The following is a 21589-nucleotide window of genomic DNA, read 5'->3' on the forward strand; positions in this document are numbered from 1 at the left end:
GTACTCTACATACCAACCGAAAACGTAGAGACGGACAACACACATGAATCATGATATACTAAGATTTCAACCATTGTTTCGTACTGATGCATGTATCCTCTTTAGTTAAATTAAATCATAAGACGGAATTACTTATATTAACTTCTTTATTAGCTTTAAACAGAGAGTATGAGTTTGCCAGGAAAAAAACATAGAGTATACGGCCATCTTTGATTCTTCGTGCATTGTCATTGTAAACGTATATAAAGACACATATATGCGGATGCGATAATGAATTTGTTTAGTTGCTCAGTTACGCAAGTGTTTTTAACATATAGCATTTGTTTCCATTCTCTACGTGTATATATGCATTATTGTTATGTACAGACATTATTTATATAATAAGTACATGATCTAGCATGATTAATGGTGACTTAATCTCGACAAGGAAAACAAATAGTGACTTAATCTTTACGTATATTTCTTTTAGAGTGCTGCACAAAGACAAACTGATTAAACAAAGTCATGTTGATAATGATTCCGTCACTTTCTATTTTGTTTCTCCAATATTCTCTTCTCTGTATTGTACCTATGTAATTGTATACACACTTATACCAAATTCTGTAAGAGTATCTTATGTTTATTCTCTCTCAATACCATAAAATAAATAAACCAATCATTGGGTGCTGTGAATAAATCAAACAGGCACACCCTATTTTGAGGTTTATTTATGGAAATATATAATATATCTCCTCTAGACCCTATAATCCACTTATTACAAACTTTTGTCTTTGGAAACATATCGGATTTTATCATGTACATAAATACTTTATTCACAAAGATATAATAAGATCATACGTTGCGGATAGCGTGGAACTCTCCTCCAAGGCAAATAATTGCATGTGTACATGTACGTGTTGCCAAATTGATCACTTCTTGTCGCAATAGAGAGAATTATAAAATGCTCCCGTCAACTTTTTTTTTCATAAGACCCAAATATGTGGTCTGACGTAACGATGTAAGCTAGTGGAGATATAATGAGAAAGTGACAATACAAATAAAGTAAAGAAGTTTTATCATTTGGGGCTTCAGAATATGGAATCAGCCAAACGTCTTCCATCTCTTATCGTTTGCTTTAGCTTACGAGGAGGATTTAAGAATTAAAATCCTATAACCATGGATACAATACGTATATCGTGTCAGTTCTCTAGTTGAAAAAAGTTGAAAGATCTATCATGCATGGTTTGATAACCAGTATTTACCATGCATATAAGGTCATAAAATTGTATATTTATTGATTTCTATAGCTACCAAGGAAAATATATACTTCATTTACGTAAATTATATTCTATGATCTATCATGCATGGTTTGATAACCAGTATTTACTTACTCATATAAGATCATAAATTTTGCTTAACTGACCTTTACTAGAACATAGATCACCCATCATTTTTCATGACTATGCCATAAGCTCATAAATACTATAGTCAAATAAATAATAAAAGCTCTATTAGACCACGCAAAAATTGTTTTCCCGTAAAATCCTGAGTAGCAATACAAAGGAAAACGTCATTTGAAAACCAATCCAAAAATTTACTAGTTAAGTCTACCAAAGGCTGGCCATTGGTGACCAATCATTCAAATATCTTCGTCCTCTTGGATTATAAAACGTTTTTCCTTGGTTATTTGGATTATAAAACTTTGTTTTAGCCTCAATTTTCAAAAAAGGTTTTTCTTTACCTAGAAATGTATTTGGAATTTTCTGAGTCTAATTAATATTAGAGAAAAGGTATTATATATATATATATATATATATCAATTTAAAGTAGTGTCCATACGACATTTGAACGATCAATTAGTCTACTTAATCAAAATGGAAATCCAACTAAGATGGTATGTCATTGCTCACTACGAATATAAATCGACAAATATTAGATTAATAACTAATAATAATGGTGATAATATGAATTAGGTGATCGGTTGCATTGCAAAATCCAATCAAAGGCCACCCATCCATGTCTCCTTCATGGAAGTGGATCTGGCAGCAGAAAAATACAAGAAACTCGGCAATTAAATAAATGCAAATTTTTAGTGGATATCTATTTTGTGGTTGCAAACTAGTGGATATCTATCTTTCTCTCTGTTTTATCGTGGTCGCATTACGATATTGCCACGCAGACGATGTACCACGAGTCTATAAGTCTCACTTGTTAAAAAGGGAAGGTATGTATCAAATGAAACAATCGTACATAAAAATAAGTATGGTTAGACTTCTTAATTCATATGATTTTAAATTATGACAATGGTATGAGGGAATACACTTTTGTTTTTGTTATTTAGTAAAATTATTTGAAATAGCTACAATCCATAGGCTGTAAATATCATGTTTCGCCAAATGGTTGTTGATAAAATGTATAACGCTTGTCAGTTATATAAATATCAGCAGAGGATAAACTCTTATAAGTATGTTGTATCCTTTTTCTTGGTTATAAAACTATTTAAGTTTTTAGAAAAAAAAACTACATACTAGACAATATGAACGTATGGTAACACGTATGATATATGTTGATAGGCATTTGATAACTAATGTTAAATGGCGTCCGCAGAAAAGTTGGGTTTATGTCCCGAATTTGAAAAGGGTTTGGATTTGGAATCTCGTGGTTTTGACTTATACATCTGCGTGAGAGATGATTCATCTTTCGTCAATCATCGTTGTTGGGGACAGGCCGATCCTGACGTTTGGAAAGTCTAAAGCATTACTAAACAAAATAGTTTTATTCATAATATTTGGTCATCATGCCTACTGGCCAATAAGGAGAGACCCATGCACTTTAGTTTGAACCGATTTGACTCGGATCCGCATATTTATTTACTTTTTTTTTTTTTTCATATTTATTTACTTGCATATTCTGTTATTCTTACAGGAAATTACATGGTCATCTAAATACACAATTTTATGTTTAGTTTTTTATAGCCGCTGCCCGTGAGTAAACCGTTATATAAAAGTTCAAATTTCATACAATTACAGATTTTATGTAAAATACAAAATTTCATACTTAGATTTCCATATCTGTGAGTAAACCATTATACAAAACTAAAAAGAAAAACATATCTCTACATGTGTATTAGTAACAACTAACAAGCAATATTTTTTGGGTCAAATCTCTACGCTAGGTGTAACATATTGAACTCAGTTGATGGCACAATACTAAAAAAACATAAACAAAACTGAATTCGGAGCACTTTTGTTGTTTATTCACTAAACTAAAAGCATTTTAATCAAATTAACATAAAACATTCAAAGGAAAATAAAAAATAGTAGAGGGCACGTGACCCGTTACCGTAGGCGTCCGTCCGCCCGTGATTGAACTTGTCAAACAATTTGAGCATGAAAAGCCCAAAATCATGTGCTGTATCGCATGGTAACTCATGCCTTCCGACTTTTTCAATTCGTTGAACTCAGCTTTTGTTTCAAAACGATAAGTCAGGTTTAACCAAAAAAGACTACAAGTCAATCCATCAATGCTATTTTGTAAAATGGTTCCCTGGTATGTTTATTTAGAAGCTTTGTTTTGTCTGAGTGGATTTTCTTATTTGGAAACTGCCCTGTTTTGTGGTTGTGTTTATGCAGCCAAGAAGCCGACAAGGCAATGGGCTGCTTGGACGCATCAAGAAGAGGAATGTTTCTTCACTGCGCTTCGTCAAGTTGGAAAGGTATCACCATTTGAAGTTGAATGGGTTTTAGCCTCTCTTTTTTTTTTGGTTATATGTGAGTGACATTCTTGTTGTGTTGAATTTTGCAGAATTTTCTTAAGATTACTTCTCATGTCCAAAGCAAAAACAAGGATCAGGTTGGTTAATACAACTTTGGGGGTTTGTTTCCTTCGCACTAGTGTTTGCTTTCAGAAGATTACTTTTTGTGATTTTCAGGTTGGGCATTACTATTGTCGTCTAGTCAGGCGTATGAACAAGCTTTTGGGTCCGGAACTGAGTCTTGAACCCAAAGGACACTAATGCTGCAATGCTACGATGGTACATTTCTTTTCTTCTATGGATTATCATTAATAAATGATGAACATTACTCTCTGTGAAGTTTGTCTACATATAACAAGCTGTATCAAGCTATGAGTACTTAAGTAGGCAAGATCACAGTCGTTTAAGGGTTCTCTTTGCCTTAAAAAATATTTTGTAGTATGAGAATGCATTATCATGTGTCTTGATCTTAAATTTATCATTAGGCTCTTCTGTCTAAAGTAGACATGCTTTATCATGTCTCTTGCAGGTGGTCGTTACTGGAAAAGCATAGCTGCAAAGCTTCAAAACTTCACCTCAAACCCCGGAGATTCAAGCTATTCTTAGAGGCCTTGGTTAGTTGGCAAATGAAAACTTTGTTTTAGTCAAATCCTATGTGTTCAAACTTTTTTTTCTGACAAACCCTTTTGCGTTAAGGAACACCAATTGCTGAAAGACAGTAGAAAGAGCACAAGTAAACGAGCTTGCCATGGAGAAACTTTCTCTTCCGCCTCCCTTGAAAACATCTCAAGTCAAAGCAGGGAAAGAGGGTTGGATAACCGTCCGTTGAAAATGATTCTTTGCGACAGCCAAAATGTCAAAAAGCTAGGGCCTGGAAGATCATCTACCAAACAAGGTACTTCCTCTACTAGTTTTTATGCAGTTCTCTTACGCCTCATACTGTGGGTATGTGTTCAATGTTCATGACTATTGGACATCATCTACTTTCGATCTTCCATGTTTATATTAGAGTTTAAGTTGCTTTTGAAGAATTTGTTGTAGTTCCAGGTTCTTACTTGACTCTAAGCAGTTCTTCCAGCTTCAGCAGGTTTTAGAAAATGGGAAAAGGCTGCAATAGATGGTGTCTCTTTGGTTGCTGATGCTGCAGAACACTTAGAGCGAACATCAATCAACAAAGATATGGACGCTCAAAAAGGTTTACTTGCTATTGAATAATATTTCAATTTTCATTTTCTTAGATGTTTGTTTATTGAAGACTAATTTTGGCGAATTCTATTTTTATCTCAGACCGGGAAGTCTCCACGGTCTCTACATTCTGAAGCGCCTAAGGACATAGATAGTGACGGTCTGGATCCACCCGCCACCGAGGGTTCACATTGCCTCCTTCGAGATGTCTCGTTTGCCTCTGGCTCTTCATCTATTTGGGGATGATGAAGATACACATGATGCCTTCTCCTTCCAAAAGAATCGTCTTGCAGGCTCCTCCAAGTTGGCTAATGTTGCTTCTCCAGGAGGTGGAGAGCCTTCTCATTTAGTGGAGGTAAACTATGTTAATCACAAAGTACTTACATGATGATTTTACAGTGGTTTATGAGTCAATACTTTTGTAACTTTCTCTTATTAGGCTACATCTGGCGATGAGGGGCCTTGTAACTTTCCTGATCAGCAGAGAGATCCAATGGAAGAGGGTCCAACTACGATAAATTCTCCAGGGAAGAAGACCCTTTGTGGGTTTGCAGATGTATATTAATGGGTAAATATCTATATGACTCAGCTTCTTATTGTTTCAAAATGAAAAAGAATATATATATATTCAAAGACGGTTGTTCTACTCTTTGCAGCCGGACTCATTAGGACCAACGGATCTAGACATTAGATCTTCAAAGTATCCTGAAGATTTGAACCTCAATAAGAGCCTCGATGGTTTGAGGCGTCTGATAGCGACGAGCCTTGATGCGTTTCAAAACTGTTCGGTTTTTGGGTTTGACAGCAAGAAGGATACGTCTAACATGGTCTGAAATGGAGCCAAAGTAGAAAAAACATGGGGTCAAAATGTTGATAATTGAGAAAGAAAGTGTCTCTTGCCTTTAAATACAAGAAACTTAATCATAACTAATAGCTTCACTGTACAAAAATCTGATGTAAACTTTCAATTCTTTTCTTTTCCCACACATTCAATTCTGTGTTGATACATGTTTCCATGTGTTATTTACATGATTAGTTGGTTATGCCGTTTTCATTTGTTATGTTTCCTTTGTAAATAGAAGTAATGGAAGAGCAAACTAACATGAAAATAGAAACCCAAAAACGTTTGGACATTGATGGTTTAGTGTTATTACAGACAATGAGAAAAATGAACAGGAAACAAAAACCGTTTACACACATCCACTTTTGTATTAGTAATAAGCAAATGAGTTCTCGTGTTACTTCATGTTCAAAATCTTTTAGTTGCTACTAGACACTAGTTCATTTTCTTAGGTCAAGTTTTCATCTATTCTTGTAATCAGAAATCGAGTTATGTTGACTTTCTGAATCCTGGAGAACTTGCTTCATAAGATAAGACCATTAGTGATTCTAGATATTAAGTGAAAAATCAAAAATCTTCCTTTTAGTGCTAAAGGTCTACAAGATCTGGGAAAGAAAAGAAACATATCTACAAAAGTAAATAATCTCATAGAGATATGAGATAACCATGCATGATTACCCCTAAATTATAAGTACATTTGAAAATATTTTTTTTTTCAAACAGGCATCGTAATGCAATCAAAACAACGAATGTCTACATCTCTCTTTCACCTACTAGTCAAAAATCTTAGACTGATCTTGACTAAGATCACGTGGGTCGGGCTTTTATAGGTCGTACTGAACTTCCTACGCTGCATCAGTCTATGTTACTCCACTATCTTTTCCTTTTCTATGGCTGGAAAATTTCAGTATACTCTGAACTTGCAGCCGCACTAAATGATGTGTAAGCGTGTGATAAAAACAGTTCTGCAGAGTACTTTCTTAACGTCCATTAGCAGAGAGTAATATTATCGCTTAGCTGCTTTTATCCATGTCAGCATCACTTCGGTTGTCTTATAAAAAACAGTCATCGAGTGTGATTTGATTTCCTTAATCTTAACCTCGATTAATAGAGTGATGTTATCACTTACTTTGCTTTTGGGTCGACATCACTTAAGACTGACTTTTATATAAGGTGAATGCGTGTAAAAAACAGTGATTGAGAATAACTTCTTAACCTCAATTAATCTCGAAATGTGGTGATCCGCTTGATAAAAACGATACAGAAAATTAATATGGTTCACTGAAGGCTATATCCACAGACCAAAAAATATTATTGCAAGTGATATCAGATAATTAAAAAATCACAATATATATAAGAGTATTGTACGTTATAAAACCATATCATTAATGGACTTGAGGTCTTAGGCCAAATAAACATAGTTGATGCTATCAGATCAGATTCAAGGTATATCGTACTGTTATTGAAGTCATTAATATGTATATGCATGGATGTTGTAGATGCAGATATATGAACATGCTCATTAGTGTGGTTTTACCCAGTATCTAACCAAAAAAAAAAAAAAACAATAATCAAAATATAAAGTAGAAGAAAGAAAGAAAAATAACAAGTATCTCAGTGAGAAACTATGAAAACTTATCCAGAACTTCCTTTAGCCACATTTCTCATTTTGAGTATTTTTTTCTCAATTAAACTTTAATTATTTCATACAAGTCTAATAATAATACATTACATTACATTTGAGAAACTGTAATTGAGTTTCTCAGCTATGGGTCTGCTCTTATGAGTGCATGTTCATATGACTTTTGGATTTCTTTCATGTATTTTATTATATATATATATGCTTTAAGTTCAAGATGATTAGTCTAGTGGGTTATAGTAATATTGTTGTTCATAATCCAAATTCAAACCTTCATGTGATATTCTGATTATTAAAAATCCAAGGTAAAATTTGATACTTTTCACATGTCATAAGCCAAATGGGTAGTCAGTATCAACCCGATTTAGTGTATTACTGACAAGTATTTTATCGACAAGTGACAATAACGGTTTACTAAATCAGTAAGAAGAAATTTAAGCAAAAGAACATCTACGAGTCTATACATTGTTTTCATTTAAAACTATTTATAGAAGGAAAATTCATATCTAGCTACTGGGTAAAGGAAGTTCTGTACAAGTTTTCATAAAGAAAAGGACAAGAATATAGTAAAAGAATATCACCTAGTTAAAAAAAAAGATGTGTTACATCACCTAGCAGAAGAGACGCAGTCTGCGACTCCAAATTTGATGATGTGTTACATTATGAAGCAGAGAAATATCTATCTTTAGGATACAAGACAGTGTCTATTTTTGTTTTCATTCAGTGATATAATTAACATAGAAACATTTATATAATATAAATCCTCAACTTTAAAACAACGAAATTAGTTTTTTAAAATACAAAAGGCCAGAAATTTTCCACGTTTCATCTATTTCAAGTATTTTAGGGCTTCAGGCAGGTATGTTATTTTAGAAGAAAAATAGCATTGGTTTCCCTTGGGTTTTGTTGACTAATTATTCAATTTTCCAAGACTACATTTTTAATTAATCTGGAGTATCCTGGTTGTATGAAAGAGTTTGCACTAATTTCAATTAAAAATACATTCCACTGACCATTTTTCGGATTTTCAAATGACTGTAAACAATCTAAGCTATATCTGCATAATCACACAATAAAGTGTATTAAGGAGCTTTCAAACCAGTTGAACAAAAAAAAAAGGAGCTTTCAAATCCTACATTGTTTTTTTTTTTGAAACACATTCTAATTAATAATAAGAGGTCTGGTTAGTTGGGAGCAATAACTACTCCATCAACCACCTGAGGTACAGATACATTCAAGGCAGCCTTGGCTAACCTATCAGCTTGTATGTTTCTCTCTCGAGCAATCCAAGCAAAAGTTACAAATTCGAATATGGTTGAGAAAGCTAATATATCAGCTACCACTCCATACAGTTCTGGACAGCAAGTCCCGGAGTTAATCGCGCTAATTAGTTGAGAAGAGTCAGATTCAAAGCATATCTTCCTGAGTTCCTCCTTTGCGCCTAATTTGACCGCTTCAAGCATTGCAAGTCCTTCTGCCATTAAGGCTGATGTTACATGAGACACACCTTTACTAAAAGAGTGGGATTCCGATGGAGAGATGACAAAACACCCGAGTCCCGCCGTTGTTCCCCCAGGAGCCCACGCTGCATCAGATCTTATTGTCACTGTAAGAGGTGGGAGCTGCACTGGAATAGTGATTCTGATCGATTTTGAGAGGGTGTTTCGCTCTTTTGTTGTGCACCATTCTCTTGCGATTACTAAAGCCTTCGACAGCGTATCTTCGGGTGAAGCTGAGTGCCCTTCAAACACAAATTTATTCCTCTCCTTCCAGAGACTCCACAAGATCCAGGGGGCCAGCGATCCAGATGAAATCCCTGACGGAGGTAAACATTTCTTCACGCAAATGGGGAGCCATTCCTCTGCTAAATCTATCATTCCGCTGCAGTCCACTTCAGTTGCGAAAGGGGCAAGCTGCCAAACTTTTCGAGCAAACCGACAGTGGAAAAACAGATGAGTAATAGATTCAACCTCTCCGCATCTTTTGCATGCTGGATCTACAGGTACGTGCCGTTCATGAAGCCGTGCGCCCACCGGTAAAGCTCCCTTTAACAACTTCCAGGAGAACATCTTGATTTTTGGAGCACACTCTAGGTTCCACACATTTTTCTTCCAGTTAAAATCATCTCCCACTGGCCCAGCATGCCCGTTGTCTTCCCCGTTCACTGCATTGTAGTAACCCGACTTGGTGGTATACTCCCCTGTTTTTGTTCCTAACCATACAATTTTATCCGGAGCCCCGGTTTGACTTGGTTTGATGCATTGGATCGAGTCTTTATAATCTGGGAGACAGAGCTGTAGTTTGTGTAAGTCCCATTCGCAAGTTTCAGGCAGCATTAGGTCTGAAACCTTCAGCTCCACGTAATGTTCACACGGTGGGCCTATCGGTCTCTCTTGTTTGTTGACACTCAGCCAAGGGTCCTGCCATACATGTATTGACTGACCATTTCCCACCACCCAGCCTAGGTTGTTAGCAAGCAAATCCCGGCCTCGAAGAATACTCCGCCACCCGTGTGACATAGCTGTAGATTCTGTGGCTAGTAGGATGTTGTTATCCGGACAATATTTCCCAAAGAGCACTCTGCCCTACATTGTTTAGCAATCTAAATTTCGTCTGCAAGTATACAACCATCATGTGGTTAAAAAGAATCTTGATTTACGAGAGTAATGCAAAACAACCCTCACTTTATTATTATAATTGTTAACCGAAATATTATATAGAAAAAGCACTGCAACCACATCAAATATTAGGCATTGTACGATCATGGTGGCTGTGGTAATCTGCAACCATATTATGTTATGATGGCCACAATCACCGCGACGACTATACAAAGGCTATGACAATGGTTGTTGGTGACAACTGCAGTGATGGTGGTAAGGATGTAAAATACTAGAAGAAAATTTTTACTAATCATTTTAATGTGATTTTTTGTTTGGGATTTAAATTTATGAATTGGGGCATTTGGTGATTTATTTCATGATCTAATGTGTATTCATGGATTCTATTTTGCCTTCGCTTTCTATTACGGTATCATATATTTCTACATATGCAGAGTTACTTTGTAACAAATGTTAAGACATGGAGAGTAGGATTGTATGTTTTCATGATTCAAAGGTTATCCTTGCAATACGTGACTAAAGATTTATTTTGGAAATTCCCGATTCAAGATCAACCGTTACCAATACATACAAGTACAACAGTTCCAGTTTATACCTTGCAAGTATTGTTTTCTCAGCTTTAAAAAAAAATTATTGTTTTCTCTATAAGATAGAGTGTCTTACTTAAACGTAACTCAGATCTGATCATCATATACAACTGCTTAAAACTAGATGTGTTAGCCATATTTATTTAATTCATCTCAGATTAATAGACGTAAACTGAAGTTACACTTGTAATCACGAATTCAAAGTAACCAAACAAAAATTTACAACCAATATTCAAAAGCTACACACTGAAATCAACAAAACAAACACACAATTTTAACCTTTGCATTTTATGTAGGACATTGATATGCATATATATTATTTTAAAAATATCAAGATGAGAATACAGGATAACAAAAAAAAAAACAGTTTACCATGGATTATGGGACTTGGCATTAAGATGGTAACATAATAACTATACGTTTAGAGCAATCAAGAGGCGTTGCGGTCGCTTTTGTTGTCGCGCCAGCAGATTAACATAGCGATACAACGGCGAATGATATAAAACTTGGTTCTTTGTTTCTTCACGACATGGCTGCACTTTTGCCCAAAAGTTTTGCAAGTCTGGCACGTGCTATTCTCCTCTGGTTCCATTGATTGGTTTCCTCTCTTAGTGAGTCCGATACAGTGTACAAACCAAGAAAGAGTGCAAGAAATGGAAGAGTTTGCTTATAGGCTTTGAATTTGTAGAAGAGAGTCAAAGATGGGGTTTAGTTATAATATAGTCCTCAAATGGAGGAGACAAGCATTATAAAAGACGCAAAAAATATCCTAGTAATTGTCCAAGCCGACCATACGCCGTGAATATTTACTTTGTTTGTGTTTGCATAATATTAAAAAACTATTTGAATTTATATATTTAAAACAAAGGCCTCTCTGACTCCAAAATATTGGAGAATTTTAAGTTTTGATGTGAGCGTTAACTAAGCAACATTTTAATTTTTTGTTTTTTTACAATTTTTTTTAAACATTTTTACCATATAACCCATTGAGATATCTCTTTAAATACTCATGAATTGTTGCACAAAAAAAAACTCATGAAATAGATTTACTATGCAAAGTAAACCATGTAGGACTATGAAGAAAAACAAAACAAAACACTGACACTGTTGAAGAAAAAGAGTTACACTGTTATGTTATGTCCCTAGGAAAGAAACAAAACAGAGTGTTGCACAGTGAAATCAAAATTAAAAATTTATTTTCTATTTTGGTCGAACTCTAATGTAGTGGTTGAGGCAGTACCGCATTGGCATGCACCTGAACCTGAGAGCATCAGCATTAGTGAACCCCTTGGAAGGGGTTCACAAAGCATTTTTTTATTATTATTTTTTTTCTGTTTGATTTTTGTTTTTTTAAAAAAAAAAAAAAAAAAAATTATAACCGAACCAATCGCGGGCCGCCACGTGTCGTGGGGTCCGCGCTACAGTGATGATCCGGGTTAAGTGCAGTGAACTTCTAAGAGGGAGGTTCATTGCTTTTGTTTATTTTAATATTTTTTTTTTCGAAAACTGTGTGAACTCCCCATGGAGTTCACTAATGCAGATGCTCTGAGTGGTCGTCCGTGTAAGCCGCGCCCTACCATCCCTGTACGTAAGAACTGTCGTATTCTTTGCAATTTATTGGGTTCGTACTATATATTTACCTTTAATTTACACGCTTATCTGAAAAAAGCTACGTATCAAATTTAAATCCACTCATCTCTATTTGTTTGTATTAGAATGAAAGCGGGGGATGTTATGTTGAACAGTTGCTAGTATGGAACCTGCGCCAAGTGTATATATATACTACTATAGGATGAACATGTGAAAACGTGCTACAAAACAACTCAAATGTTCTTCACTCCAAAGTTTTTTTTGTAAATATAAAATCACTCAAAGAACTTGCTACAGAATATAAACATATATTGGCATACCTATCTCAAATGGTTGAATATATATATATAAATAAACTATGAATCAAACTGCCAATCAATAGATAGTGTTAGTCATATAATAAAGGAACATGTATTGAGAAATATCCTAAAATACGATACACCTTTAACGATGTTTTATAACGGTCTACAAGAAAATATACTCTCGTTCTGTTTGGTTTACATAACATTAATAAACATTATCAGAATATAACCATCGATCTGATCTTATGGGACAGTTGGAATTCTTATACGAAGACACCAGAAACAAAATTGAAAACACTATTCCTCATAATATCAACAAAACCCATTTATAACAAAAGTATAATTTTTGTATACACAATAGAAGAAAGCCAGTATCACCATATGAGCTAGACAAGCAAATCAGCATAAGCATTGAGTCCATGACTGTTCATGTTCTGCTTAAGCCTATACAGCGCTCTGCTCTCTAGCTGCCTTACCCTCTCCTTGGACAGTCCATAAATCTCTCCTATCTCAGACAACGATCTCTGTTTCCCACCATCAATCCCAAACCTCAGCTTGATGATCTTCCTCTCCTTGGGGCTCAGTACATTGAGTAGATTCCTTACATGGTTCCTCATCATCTGCTTCCCTACGCTCATGTCCGGTGTCTCAATCCCACTGTCTGGTGTCACTTCCTGTAGATGGATTATTAAAGGTTATTAACCATGTTTTGCTAGGGGTGGGAAGAAAAAAACAAACCGAACTAGCCAAACCCAAACCGAACCAAACCAAACCAAAATATATGTCAACCATTCTGTTAAAGATTTTATCAATCCAAAAAGTTCGGTTTGGTTCGGTTGACTTTAGTTAAAATTTTCGTAGACCCAACAAACCGAACCAAACCTGAACCGAACTAGAATTTAAACCGGTACAATCCCACTGTCTAGTGTTACTTCATGTAAAGGGGTTACCTGAAAGGTGATGTCTTGATCAGACCAAATGGGCTGTTGCATTGAAAGAGGTGTTCTTGTATTGTAAAGAAGTTTATCAAGCTTCTCTGTTGAAACACCAACGTGGCCTGCGAGCTCCTCTTTGCTTGGAAGGTAGTTTCCTTCTTGCACGCACGTCTTTCTTGCTTCGGATACTTTGCCCAGTAGCATGTACACGTTCTCCTGTATGTATTAACATGAGTAAGTTTTCTAGTAGATAATGTTATATATATCTCTCATTAACAAGTTTAGATAAATGTTACCGGCAAGCGTATAGTCCTGGAGTTTTGAAATATAGACTTTCTTATGGATTGACGAATCCACCAGTATGCGTAGGTAGCGAATCTGCAACCGGACTGAGGTTTGAACTTCTCTACACTCTTCATTAGCCCCATGCTTCCTTCCTAAGAACCACCATAAGAAAATAGACTTCAAGTTAGATCCCTCTGTTGCATACTGATCAGACTAGGGCTATGATTTTGAACTAAACCGAATCAAAATTTTGGTACGTTCGGTTCGGTAGGTTTTTTGGTTCAGTTTCGCAACCGGTTACTTCGGTTTTCTTTAAAAAAGAAAAATTATAACTAAACCATACCCAAAACCCGAACCAAATTGCAAAACGAACTAACCAAATTTCAAACCGAACTTATCCAAAATTTTAACAAATTCAACCAAAAGATAACCGAAATCAAAAACTTACGTAGGATTTTCAAAAACCGAACTAATCGAATACCGAACCGAACTTTATTTCAGATAAATTCAGTAAGATTTATGTTGAACCGAACTATCCGAACCCACATGCCTACTAGATAAGACATAGTTAGAGTTCAAAACAATGTGTTAGTTTGAATGCTAACCTGCAATAAGTCCTGAAAGTTGAGTCCACGGTTCTGATACTGCTTAGCAATATGGACCACCAGACGCAAGTTTGCAGTAATCAGCTTCTCCCTGCTGCTTCTACCGCGGTGGATTTCAGATTTCAAGACAGGTCCACTTATCCCCAAAGCTTCAGCCCATTCACCTATTGTTGGTTCACATCCATTTTGAGATTCAAGCTTAGTCTTCACCTTCTCCAACTTTATCAAATTCTGATTATCATCAAGAAGTTAGTTAGCATTAGGGAAAGTAAGTCTCCAAGGGGAAGCTCAAAGAAGCACACCTGTATATGTGTTATGAGCTCAGCTTCCTCTTTAGCAGTGAGAAGCTGTTTCGTCTCAGGTCCCCACAAGAAGAGCTGGAGCGCATCATCGTTATCAAACCCTTGTCTCATCTTCTTCTTGGCATTGCTTTTCTGAGGAATGTAACTACTCTCATTGTCTAAACCGTTTGGTTTCGGAGCTCTTCTGTTTCTCCCTCGTCTCTCTAGCAGCTTCTTCGATCTAACGACTGTTCCCTCTTCTAAGGACATGGAGGAGCTACAACAAAAGAAAACATTAAATGTTTTTGACATGATTTGGTGAGATAGACAAAAACAAGGGTAAAGAAGCAAACCTAGTGGGTGGAGCTGCTGTTTCAGAGTCTTCAGCTAACAATGCAGCTTGTTTAGAAGCTGATAAAGCCTTGTGAGCTAGTGCAACCGCATCTTCTAAGGGAGATACAACTGTTGGAGAAGGAGATAGCAACCTGCAAAATAAGAAAGGTAAGGAAACTCAAAAGGCTCAAAACTAATGCTAGTTTAGGAAAGGGACTAGAGAGATTACAAGTTCCATAAACCAGCAGATTGAAGCAGTTGCTGTTCGAATTTCTCATCTTCTCGAGATGAGACTAACCCATCAAACTGCCTTCTCTCCAGAGTCAACTTAAAAGAGCAAAAGGAGCCAAAGATGAGTTTTTTTTATCACTAGAGATGACAATAACTTTATGATATCGAACCTGCTGAGATGTCCTGTCTTCTCTTAAGGAGTGTGAGAGAGGAGGAGGTCTAGACTCTTCCCGAGGCTCCTGTGAGAGAACAGAAGCAGGGAAGTGTCGAGACAGAGAGGCGAGATGACGTGAGTTTATAACTGGTGTTGCTGTTTGCTCATGAAGCATCACCACTGCAACAACAACAAAAAAAAAGGAGGAGAATATAACAATTTAAAAAAAAAAAAAACAAATCAGAACAGACTAACACACAAAAGAAACTCTTGTCGGAAGGAAAACACAAAAACATTGTGAACAGTAGTTATGTCTTGTCTGAATAATATCAGAGTTCCAAAGAAGAAGAAGAAGAATGCGAAGAAGCAAAAGCACAGGTAAGAGAAAGAACCAGAGGAAGGAGAAGAGAAGCCGTTCTTGAGATGTGTCTTTGTCGGAAACGAAGGAGATGAAGAAACCAAGTTCCTCGTCGTAGCTTCCATTGCAAGAGAATCACAGGTACTGCTTTTTTTTTTTGTGAATGGCTAAGGAAGACGGAAGCTACTCATGACGAGCAGATAAGGCAATCAGCTCTCGATATCCTCAGCGCTGCCATGGAAGTGTGGTCTCAGACCCACCTAGGCCAGATTTTTTCTTCTCTTCTTAAAAATCATATTGGGCCACTTACTGGGTTTAGGATAGGCCCAGTATAATGAAAAAGCCCAAATATTTAAATGTTAATTATTTCCAATTCCAGAGGGAAGTGGTCAACGTCATAAAGTAAGAGTGGTGATCACTTTAAACCTAGATTCTCTGTCTGAATCTCTCTGTTGGATTATACAAAAGCTTTGTTTGGTTCCATTACTGTGACAGTAGAGCAAAACTCGATGAGTTCTGAGATGGTGTTTTTCTATATGATGTTTTGTAGGAAACCAATAAAAATTAAAAGTAACATTTTAAATTATTGCCTTACAAAAAAAAAACATTTTAAATTATTAAACGTAAAAACAAAGAGTCCAAAAACAAACGTAAAAACATGTTCAGTAGTAATTGAACAATTTATTCGTGAGATATGAAATTCAAAGTTTAAACTCTTAGACCGAATCGCCTCTCCCTCTGCTGGTACCAAGTCAAGGCCTCGAGATACTCAGCCTTGCCGAACTCAGGCCACAGTACAGTAGGAAAGTAGAGCTCAGTGTAAGCTGATTGCCATAGAAAAAAGTTACTGATCCTTTGTTCTCCACCCGTTCTGATCAGCAGGTCAGGGATAGGGAACTCACTACACTTTGTCATCAGTTCGTTTTCCATCAACTTTTCGTCGATGTCCTCCAATTGGATCAAGCCGTTTTTCGCCTTTTCAGCAAGACTTTTACATGCTTGTAAGATATCTAACCTTCCGCTGTAGTCTAGCGCCATGATGAGGTGCTTCCCTTCGTAGCTCTTTGTAGCTTCTTCTACCTCTAGTATCGCATCTCGAAGCGACGCGGGGATGTTTTCCCGCTTTCCGATAACCGTAACCTTGATTTTTTGTCTAAATTAAGAAGAAAGGAAATATTAACATTGTATAACGCTTCATAAAAGGATAAAAAATAAACGTTTACATCCATTGTACAAAAGTGATCTTTTGATATGGATAAATTTAAAAATAAAAATAAAAAAAAGGATCAACAATAACATGTTGGGATACCTGTGGGCTTGAGGTATCATCATCTTGGCAAAAAATTCAAAAATGACCATCCAGTAGTCAACTTCATCCTGATGAAAGAAAAAAAAATCACTGAATCGAAACGGATATAAAATATATCTTGAAATTTTCTAGAAATGATCAGTCTTTCATATTTTTTGGAATCACACCTGGGGTCTTCTCCAATTTTCAGTAGAGAAAGCAAAGAGTGAAACAGTGTTTATCCCCTCAATGAAAAAGTCCTCAGTCATATCCAAGGCTCTTCTGCATCCAGCTTCTTGACCTTCCGATATCGTGAGTCCGTTTTGCTTCGCCCAACGTCTATTTCCATCCAATATGATTGCCACATGTTTTGGCATTGTCCCTTGGTTCTCTTTCTCTCCAAGTGTACCACTACAAATCAATAAGAACAAATAAGCTTGAAACTTTCATGTATCATCTAGTAGAAAGTTAGAATTAATCACTTGAGCAATGCCTTTTTCTCTTGGCATACAATTAACCAAACAAAATATTATATATATACATGAGTGTGTATACCTATGCCGTTGCGGGGTCATGAAAGATTGCACGTTAAATTAGACCCATCACAATTCGTAGATTTTTCTTCTAAGGATGGTCTAATATAGTTATCACGTATCGGTCAATGAGACCTAGCATATAGATTATACAGTTATGTGTAAAATGTGTCCATATTGATTATAGAGTTAGCAGGCAATATGAAAACGCAAATATGTTGAAAAATCTAAATACATCGAATAAATAAAATGACCATATATAGGCTAATAGTGTTGTTAAATTGGTGGCATTTACTGTTTTTTTCTTTTGAATTGAACAGATCAAACTACTGTTAGTTTGTAGGTTCTGAAATTAGGTAATTGATGTTTGCCTGAGAGAAACAATTCAGTTACCAAAAGGATTAAGAAATTTCACGTAAAAACTATAAGTAACAGAGAAGCACACTACCTTATCTCGTTCCTCTCATCTTTTTCATGGTACTGATCAGATATTGCGCTTTTGATAAATCTGTGGGTATTTTTGAAGTAAAGAGGAACACATGGACTTTTCATGGAAAGAGGAACACTTAAACGCCTAGACTGAAGAGACAAAGGATGAGAATAAGAGCAAGAAAAGTAAAGACTATAGAGTGTAGACACCATTATCTTTTGTTTTCGATATGCATTGGAGTTGATTAATTTCACCCATCTATATAAATATACTTGAAGGGGTCCGGGTTCAAAGACGCACATGATCAATGGAACCTTCCCTCTCTCACCCTCTCTGTCTTTCCTTGATGCTACGCAACGACAGGTCATAATAAGTATCAAGATTAATGAGATCTTACGTCGCTAGAAAGTCGCTAGATGGTTTTGTCACGTGATTTCTTAATCTTAATGAGTTCAAGAAAATCAGAAGGTCCTGTGCTTTTGTGAATAGCTAACGAACGACGAATCATAACATGAGGCTACTCAATGACGAGCAGATAAGGCAATCAGCTCTCGCGCTGCCATGGAAGTGTGGTTCCTGACCCACCTAGGCCAGATTTTTCTTCTCTTCTCAAAATCATGTTGGGCCTCTTATTGGGTATAATATAGGCCCACCAGAATGAAAAATATTTGTGCTCCAATTTTAAAATTATATTTTAAATCTGGATATGTGGTAGAATTTAATTATGTTCGATTTAGTTTGGAATTTTTATTTGTGTTTTTGTATTTGCTGTCCCCGCCCTACAAAAAGAATTATCATTATTTTTTGGTAAAATGTTAAGCTAGAATGTTAAGCTACAAAAAGAATTTCATTATTTGGCAGAAGAATACTGTACATCATTAATTGAATAAGCATCCTTAACGTAAAGTACTATTTATATACAGTAGTTTTTAGAAACCTAAATACAAAACATTTACATAATGAACTACTGGAACCTTCAATTCTTGTTCAACTTTTACTTTTTTTTTTTTTAGTTTTATCCAAAAAAAGTGGAGATGTCTTGAAGTTGTGAATTCTCTTTTTAAAAATTTAAAGTGAAATTTATTTTGAAGGATCCCTTTGATAATGAAAAGTTAAATTTTATCAAATTAAATAATTTTATTAACTAATTGTTCTTAAATTGACGATGAAAAGCGCAAAAGCACAACCTTAGGTGATGGAGATGGTAGATAAATACAACTAAATTAGTAAACACGGCTTTACATGAACCTATGTACATACCATTCACAAATCAAACGCGCTTTTAACACTGGTCATAATATTAAAACACTCTCACTTCCTTGTTCATCCCAATTCGATGGGGCATGCTGGTCCATTTGTGTGAAGTCCAGTCGCTATCGAATACAATAACAGTGTCTGCTGTTTGCATGTTCAAACCAAAGACCACCGGCATTGCACGTGTGCTCAAAACTACCATGCATGAAGAGTTCTGAGACTTGTGATCATTTTCAATAAAATAATAGTTTCGGATTCAACCATAAACATGTAGATACATTGACAAAGTAGCCATTCATCTAAAAAAAAAAGTGTAATGTTATAATTATCTGAGCTTCATTTTATAGTGTTTTTAAGAATTATAGTTGTTAAAATGTTAATACGGTGATTAACTTGATGACAAAAGTCCAACACGGTGAAACCACCAGGGTTCGAATTCCGGCAACTGAAAAATTAACATTTAGATATCATGGTAACACGTAACTAGTCTGTACCATTTTTTTTGTGGCCATGATATCCTTGTATAATTAAAAAAAAATGTTTTTCTTAACCCCGATTATGCATCCAGTTCATATGAATGTAACTTCTTGTCCATTTTTATTTGAAAGGCCAAAATAAAACTAGTAGATGTAAATTATCACATGTTTATTTACATTCTTGTCTTCATCATTTTCAAATTTTCGCAAACCCAAACATTTTAACTATTGTAAGAAAATAATAAAATGAAATATAGATAATAACAACATTTTCTGACATTCAAATAAATACAAAAGCATAATTTTTTCTTCAAAATTAGAAAAGAAAAAAAGATTAACGTATCTTACACGTGACACTTTCATGGTTTTGAGTTCAGTATTACTAACCCATCATTTAATCAAATTTGTTATCCTTAAATATAAACTAATAAATTTAATAGATTAAAATTATATATCTCTTATGATGTTTTATATATAATCTCATTCTAATAAAATGACGGGAGGATTACGAAAATTGTCTAACTTAAATGTTTTTAAAAGGATATGTTTTTTCTTCTTCTGTTTGGTCGAAAAAGGATATGTTTTGTTGATATAAAATTACAGATAGGTATGCTTTTCCTAAAATTATAAATCTAAATTCTTTGTTCAAAAAAAATAAAATAAATAAATAAATCTAAATTCTAAGAGCACCATTATCGCAGTCTCTTAAGCATGTCTCTTAGGTTATTGTGATTAAAAAAAAAATGAAAAATACAAAAGACGGAGAAGACGTCTCTTAATTTGGCTCCGCAAGGGACGTCTCTTACGAGACAGCTGTCGCATTCTTCTTCGTCCTTGCCGCTAAGCCGCGGTTATCTCTGCAACAACAACAAAGCTGAGTCTTCTTCTTCCACCATTCTCCTCCTCTTCAACCAATCTCGCTTCTGCAGCAACCCTCCTACGGCTTTGTCTCAAAGCGTAAGCTTCTCTTCCTCTGTTTCATACCGAATCAAAGCAAAGAGATTGAATAAAAGCGCAATCACTTGTCAGGACACAGTCTGTTGCTTCATGTTGAATGAAATCCTAATTTCGAGGGCACTGGTTTCATCACTGTTGCTTTGGATGTGGAGATTGTTCCTCCAGAGAACTCAGTGCTCAATACCGCAGCGGAAAGGTTCTTTAAGAGCGAGATAAGGAGGAGGTTGTTTGTGACGTCTGTGTTGCTTGTACTTAGCCGTGTTGGATATTTTATCCCTTTGCCTGGGTTTGACAGAAGATTAATACCTCAAGATTACCTTAGCTTTGTCTCAGGTTCCGTTGGTGAGTTACTACTGGTTCTATTAGAACGGTTCATATGTTTCCCTTAACAGCTTGCGTTGTTTTAGTTGAGTATTGCTCTGTTTATATATGTGTGTGTGTGTTAGCTTCACGAATTTAATGATGGCTTGCTCTCTGTTAGGAAGATCGTTGTTTCAATTGATAGATTTTTTTCACAGCACCTGGATGTTTGTTTACAACTGTTAGAACGGTTTAATAAATAACTTTTACTACTGGTTCCGTGAAGAATTACAATGCTGCACAAGACGTACGGGGAACTACAAGTTGTTGTGCTTGTTCTGTCTTTGTTTCATGTTAATGTTCTTGTTCTGTTTGAGTAATGAGAATGATATGCTTTGTTGTTTTGTTTCATGTTTCAAGTTCTGGTTATTGATTCATTTTATTGAGGTTTTCTTGTTGTTTCTGTTTCATCGTCTTTGACATTGGAACAACATTGGCTAAAGAAGATCAAGTAAGAAGAGTGAAAGTAATGTTGTAAGAACCTTGCAATGGAGCAATTAAATGTTGGGGTTTCTTAAATTTGTCTCATAAATCACTTTTTGTACTTAAAAGCATTAAAAAATAATAAGAACCCCTAATATGGGTCTTTGCAATAATCATGCTCTAAACACGCA

The 21589-nt window shown here is 35.5% G+C and overlaps 2 protein-coding genes, 1 long non-coding RNA gene and 2 pseudogenes across 3 annotated transcripts; 2 read left to right on the forward strand and 3 right to left on the reverse strand.

Annotated features, from left to right (window-relative positions):
* Positions 1-2459: 2459 nt before the first annotated feature.
* Positions 2460-6761, forward strand: LOC106394081 (annotated as a pseudogene).
* A 1821-nt stretch (positions 6762-8582) lies between these two features.
* On the reverse strand, positions 8583-9917 carry LOC125608233. Its single transcript, XM_048778228.1, has one exon. It carries the CDS (start codon positions 9915-9917, stop codon positions 8583-8585), a length of 1335 nt encoding a protein of 444 aa, XP_048634185.1.
* A 2863-nt stretch (positions 9918-12780) lies between these two features.
* LOC106391499 (RNA polymerase sigma factor sigF, chloroplastic) lies at positions 12781-15935 on the reverse strand. Its single transcript, XM_013832165.3, has 9 exons — positions 15712-15935; positions 15336-15499; positions 15164-15261; positions 14955-15086; positions 14623-14878; positions 14321-14551; positions 13727-13867; positions 13446-13646; positions 12781-13169 (listed from the first exon to the last, which is right to left on the reverse strand). The coding sequence occupies exons 1-9, from the start codon at positions 15800-15802 to the stop codon at positions 12882-12884; spliced, it is 1602 nt and encodes a 533-aa protein (XP_013687619.2). The 5' UTR covers positions 15803-15935; the 3' UTR covers positions 12781-12881.
* A 300-nt stretch (positions 15936-16235) lies between these two features.
* LOC125608234 lies at positions 16236-18124 on the reverse strand (annotated as a pseudogene).
* Positions 18125-20411: 2287 nt separating this feature from the next.
* On the forward strand, positions 20412-21571 carry LOC125608323. The gene is made up of 2 exons (XR_007339262.1): positions 20412-20615; positions 20688-21571. It is a non-coding gene; the product is annotated as an uncharacterized LOC125608323 (long non-coding RNA).
* Positions 21572-21589: the final 18 nt, after the last annotated feature.

Source organism: Brassica napus, chromosome A4, assembly GCF_020379485.1.
Source record: "Brassica napus cultivar Da-Ae chromosome A4, Da-Ae, whole genome shotgun sequence".
In the NCBI taxonomy this organism is placed as follows: domain Eukaryota; kingdom Viridiplantae; phylum Streptophyta; class Magnoliopsida; order Brassicales; family Brassicaceae; genus Brassica; species Brassica napus.